We start from the raw sequence: 6,000 nt of genomic DNA on the forward strand, positions 1-6,000 counted from the left end.
GGACGGACGTGATGACAAAAGGTATGTTTTTAATAAATACAGTTAATAGGTAATAGGCTCCTCACTGAAATGGATGACAAATATCTTCCGCTTATTCTTACAGGTATGCTGATGCTAGACTGGATGCAGGGATCCCCAGCACCAGTGGCCATCCTGGACCTTCTGTATGTACGGACCTGCCTTCCTGCCTTGCCAACAATCTGAAGAAATGTGCAGGCTACAAACCTGCCGCCATCAGAGGGAGGAGACGTAGGATGTGACACTGGTTGACGAGGATGATAGCAATGACAATGATGATGAATAAACACAATGTAAATGGTTGTTTGTGATGATGATGATTCCTCATGTTTGACATGTTCGATTGAAATAAAGTGACAAGATGTTTTCATTCTTTAGACCAACGGTTGGTCAAGTCAAGTCGCTTTTCATTTATGCAGCACCAAATCACATACAGAGGTCATCTCAAGGCACTTTTCAAATGTGTCACATTGTTGTGCTTCGTTAGCATCATAATCGTTGTGGTGCTACAGAGATGCCCCAGCCTACAAATCTTTTTTTTTTTCATGTCACTGTATCTGAAATCGCAATATTTGCCAACAACAATCGCAACATGATTTCTTTTTGCATAGTGTGCAGCCCTACCTGCAACAGGGAAGAGCATGTGATGGAGAGCTCATGTAATACACTCAACAGACTGTTGCTATAGTCTGGTCTTTGGTGATGTCTTGTGACGGATTGTATGGACATTGGAGAAATAAAATAAAGCATACATAAAGCAGCAATTAATATTCCTATAATAAAAATGTATCGATGAGAGTGAAACTGTTTGACAGTGTGAAAGGGTTCACTTGTCTTGGAAGCTGGTGGAGACCAAAAACAGAGATAGAAGAGAGGGAATGCTGGACTTAAGATTAATCAAATGGACAGAAACAACAAATGAATGATAATGTTGCTCTCAAGCTGCTGGATGTAAAAATAATCAACAACCCTAACAACTTCTTTTCTGATGCCTCCAAGTGACGAAAAAATCAGTAGAGTTTCAGAATAATTAGATGCTTACCTCAAAGTCTTCAGAGAATCCATGTTGGTTATTTGAATAGAGCTCAGTGACGTGTTTGATGAAGTGCTTGACTGGGATGGCGTCCATGTCATCTGCAAGAGACAAGAGCAACAGTAACTACAATGTCTGGAATTGCCTGCGTAAGTTGGACATCAGCATATTATAAAAACAGAGCACAAATAAAGGTGAAGTACACAACACCACTATTTTTGTCAAATCATCATCTATTCCTCACCTCAGATTTATGAGAAACTGATTTTGGTGGTTTAGAAATTTAGAAATGTAATATTTCCACAACACCACCACGTTCTTTCAGTTAGAGATGGTGATGTCTGACTGCGGGAGAAAACTATGTTGAATCAAGGTCAATTGTATCACACAATCCTCCTTAGCAAATGCAGTCAAGATGCTACTGAAGATGTTCAACTGTTCAAATTTTTCTCAGTTGAAAGTTCATTTTTAACCTTGGCAACAGCAGCTGAGAGAATAATCTCCCTGTGTGGTCCATTTAGTAGCTGTTTCCTTCTCTTGTTGCTTAGTTTTCTAAGCAAGACGTTTTTTAAGGTGCCCAGGAAAACAGAATTATGAACATCTACAATCCGATGACAGCTGCTAAAACTCCATCAGCTGATGAAAATCATGTGATATCATCAAATGCTCCTCAACAACTACAAAGTGGATGTTGTGGTGAGAATTTTCAGCCAGCTACTGCCAGTATCCTTCATGTGTTGTAGTCTACGGGAAATGATGTTTGCCTGCAACAAATGTCTATTCAGCCTTATCAGACCACAACAGGAGAAGGTAGTATGTTTGTGTGGGGATGATACTGGACACGCTGACGCACATGTTTAATTTTTTTAAGGCCATATTAGTATTTATTTACATTCAGTGTTTTCTTTGTTGAATACCCCAGGTGTACTATGGTAATAGACTAATAGCAGCAGTCACGGTACCAAGTGGTGCTTTGAGTAAATCCATTCCCTTCAATAGTGTCATTCAGTTCAATAATGCAAGCTCAGGAACGTTTCAGTTCCCCTGCATCACCACAATTATAAGTACACGAGAAAGCTTGCTTAGTATTTTTATTGCTATGATTTATTTTGTAGCTTTGGGAGCTTTTAGCCTGTTTCATCAGAGGGCAAACAGCTGCAGTCGTTCTTCAGAGCTGAACTCGACCTGGATGCAAAATATTACACAACAGCTAATGCTCTCTCACAGCTTCCTTCAGTTTAGTCTTCATCAAATATTAACCGGAGCATACACTTGTTCGCTCTCGCTTTGTGTCTTACGAGACGTTCATTTAGGTATGCAAATATGTCAAAATTATTTGTGTGTCAGTAAACACAGCAGGCTGCTGAGAGGTCTGGAAAAACCAATTAGCTCCGCTGAGAACTGAGCCAATCTCTTTTTATTGCTTTGACATATTTTACAAACAGTACAGTACAGACACGGTCTGTGTCGAATAAATTTGTTCTTTTGTCGTAAAATACAAACAGATAATAGCAGAAAAACACAAAAAATAAAGAACCATGACTAAACCTCTATCCTCAGTAAACTTAGCCATATGGTTCCCTTTATATAAGATACCAGCCACAATAACTAAAGCTGCATCTAATAATTACTTCCATTATCAGTTAGGGCTGTATTGATGTAGTATTTCACAATAAAATACATATTACTCAGCTGAAAATAAACCACAATTTCAAGATGGGATCACAGCAGTTGCGACGCCTGTCAACATGTTGACGTTCTGACCATGAGGGGACTCCACACCGCCACATTTTTACATTTCAGACTCGTGGTCTTCAGAGCCACCTGACCCTGACAGCTCCCTCTGAACACACCATTGTTTATATAACTTTTATCACGTATGCAGTATTATTATTCTTCCCCAACGACACGTCTGCATCATTACATTTCAAATATCAATTAATCTAATGGTTGGAGGTGATCATCTCAGTAAATTACTTCAGAGAGAGGCTTATTGGATTTTTTAATTTGATGCTTCAGTGTTGCCAGGTCTAAAATATAATTCTTATAAACTGGCTTACCCATTTCTTTACTTTTTAAAAACGGTTGATATCTTTTCATTTCTGATGTTTTATTGATTATAATTATGATGGTAATTAATATCTTCTTGTCTACATTGCCTACTTGTAATATTTTATATGATATGCTGGTGAGATCTGTCTATATGATGAAACACGACACTCTGCTCTGGTTTACTTCTCTCTCCAACCACGCTCTGAGGAAGACCCTGTGGTAATAGAAACCTTTTTTGTTACATAACAAATTACTAACTTAATAAAGGCGTTTAAGCTACATCCTTGACTATAGCCCAGTAGCTTCCCTTTGTCTATATTAACCATTTCAACTTCAAGAACACCTTGCATTTACACGGAAACTGACTAGGGCATAACTGCGAGCACCCGGTATTTCTCTTGGTAGTTTGTGAATCTAATGATTGATTTTAAACTAATTCTTTGGAGAGTAAATTAGTAAATATACTGAGAAACTCCCAGGTCAAGTTTGTAAGTACAAATACCAAATTAGCAGCATTTGACTATCACCATATTGCTTACTAAGACGTGGATCTGCCCTGTCCCTTCCTCATAGAAAGGTTTAACACATCTGTAATGTTTTGTATATATGTGTGTGTGTGTGTGTGTGTGTGTGTGTGTGTGTGTGTGTTAAGGGAGGGGTGGGGTGTGTGGTAAGAAGCTGCCGGCTGCAGCAGGAGGTCTCAAAGAGGATTCCGGATCGTGTGAGACTCTAAGTCTGAGCTTTTTGAGACAATTAACACAGCTGACATATGGCCAGACACCACGTCCCCGTGTGCTGCAGAGGACTCTGATGTGCACACAGGGCGTTGAGCTACCTGCAGCTCTGTAGAGCCTGATCCTGCAGGGGGGGGCATGACAGAAGCTCTTTTTGTCTGCGCTGGACTCTGCCATCGTGGACCTGGTGTTAATGAATGCCTTTGGACTGAGCCAAGGCCCATTGTACAAAGGCCCCAAAAGCTTTTTAATTGAATTTGACAGGTTTGGATCCAAATCTTGGCCCTGGAGACCTGAACTGGAGAGCCAGAGAGCAGATTCCAAGCCCTATAAAGATTTTGTGTATGTGTGTGTTACTGTGTTTTGTAATTGGTGAACTGGCCATGGCCTCTCTCTCCCTCACAGCCACAGCTTGTGATGAGGGTTTCTGTCAGACCTAAAAATTTAGTCAATTTAGTCTTTTCATTTCTTTTCTCAATTTGTCTGACCCTCACAGTAGATGAGCTGTTCCACAGATATTTGGATGTGTGTATGATAAGCTTTCTTAACTTTACTCATAAAATTAGTCTATATATTCCCAAGCAAGGCGGCACGGTGGTAAAGTGGTTAGTGCTGTCGCCTCACAGCAAGAAGGTTCCGGGTTCGAGTCCCGGCTCGGACGCGGGGTCTTTCTGTGTGGAGTTTGCATGTTCTCCCCGTGCTTGTGTGGGTTCTCTCCGGGTACTCCGGCTTCCTCCCACAGTCCAAAGACATGCAAATGGGGACTAGGCTGATTGGTTACTCCAAATTGACCATAGGTGTGAATGTGAGAGTGAATGGTTGTTTGTCTCTGTGTGTTTGCCCTGCGATGGACTGGCGACCTGTCCAGGGTGTACCCCGCCTCTCGCCCAAAAGGATGCTGGGATAGGCTCCAGCCCCCCCGCGACCCTACTAGAGGATAAGCGGTAGAAAATGAAGGAATGAATGAATTCCCAAGCACTAGCAAATATGTTCTTTGTATTTAAACTTACACAGATCCACACTGTATGTGGTTTTGCCGGCCCCAGTTTGGATGCTGGTGCTTCTCCAGGCTGGTTGGTCAATGGAAGGTGACACCAGTAAGGTCTTAACACCAGCTTGTGACCTCTCCCACCTCTGCTGTAAGAATAGCCTTGACCTATGACCCCACAGAGTGGACGGCCACATGACTTACTCTGTTCAGCAACACTGCACAAACATACAGTGGACAGATGGAAATGAGGCGCGGCCATGATACAGTACAGGTGAGGAGCCGTTACCTGGGATGGGGATGGCGGGGATCGTCTCATTGGGCACCACCCTGGGTGAATTGCTGTCCTCCACGTAGAAATGAGCTGTCTGGAAACAGCGTCTGAACAAAGACAGAGACATTTCATTTTATTTACATATGTAGAGTTTTATTAATTCCTGTGTCTCAGTTATTCCAGCTCTGCTGAAGTTCCCAACTGAGGTCAAAACAGTAGTCCTTCACCTTAAGCAGGATCCTTTATTGTCTTCCAGCTCTGTCTGCTTTACATTACATTTCTATACAAGTAAAGTGCAACAGAAAGTATGTTTTGTAGGAAACGTAATTCACTGGCTGGATAATGCTCAGATTCAGAAGCGACATATTTTTTTGAATAAATTAATTAATACTGAAAGTTTATATCTTGCAAATGTCTGTATGGATTCATACAAAATTTGGTTTGCATGATGTAAGACCATTACTCAGTCCATTTGGTAATGACTGATTAAAGTGGGCGTGACCTTTCTACCTTCAAAGATTCACAATAAAAAAATCACAATAAATCACCCAAACGTCCTACAGAGGCAAAATTAGTTCTGGTTATCCACTGAACTGTTGAAAGACTCACTCTGTATTTTTCAGAATATGCAAAATCAGTTAACATCAGTATCTCCACAAGTCTTCATTCAAATGCTTCTGAAATTGACAAAGACGTTCTCTAGATGGTCAAGCGGTGAGTCTGCAGCTATAATTAATATCTGGCTGTTATTTGTACTGTTCGCTCAACAAATCTGTGTGTGTGTGTGTGTGTGTGTGTGTGTGTGTGTGTGTATGTGTGTGTGTGTGAAAAGACAGAGAGAATGCAGATTTCTTCATGGCAGTTGTCAGCAAACAGATGGCAGAAATGAACTTTTAACCAC

At 41.0% G+C, this 6,000-nt stretch overlaps 1 protein-coding gene across 1 annotated transcript in view; it reads right to left on the bottom strand.

Annotated features, from left to right (window-relative positions):
- Nucleotides 1-6,000, bottom strand: part of LOC111221570 (receptor-type tyrosine-protein phosphatase gamma-like) — a 162,803-nt gene that overhangs the window by 22,850 nt on the left and 133,953 nt on the right. The window contains exons 13-14 of the mRNA XM_022745022.1: nt 5,115-5,206; nt 1,061-1,152 (exon numbers count right to left, since the gene is read on the bottom strand). Of these exons, the coding sequence (XP_022600743.1) occupies nt 1,061-1,152; nt 5,115-5,206 (184 nt within the window). The remainder of the gene's footprint in view (nt 1-1,060; nt 1,153-5,114; nt 5,207-6,000) is intronic.

Source organism: Seriola dumerili, unplaced genomic scaffold (genome assembly GCF_002260705.1).
Source record: "Seriola dumerili isolate Sdu_G_001 unplaced genomic scaffold, Sdu_1.0 BDQW01000088.1, whole genome shotgun sequence".
In the NCBI taxonomy this organism is placed as follows: domain Eukaryota; kingdom Metazoa; phylum Chordata; class Actinopteri; order Carangiformes; family Carangidae; genus Seriola; species Seriola dumerili.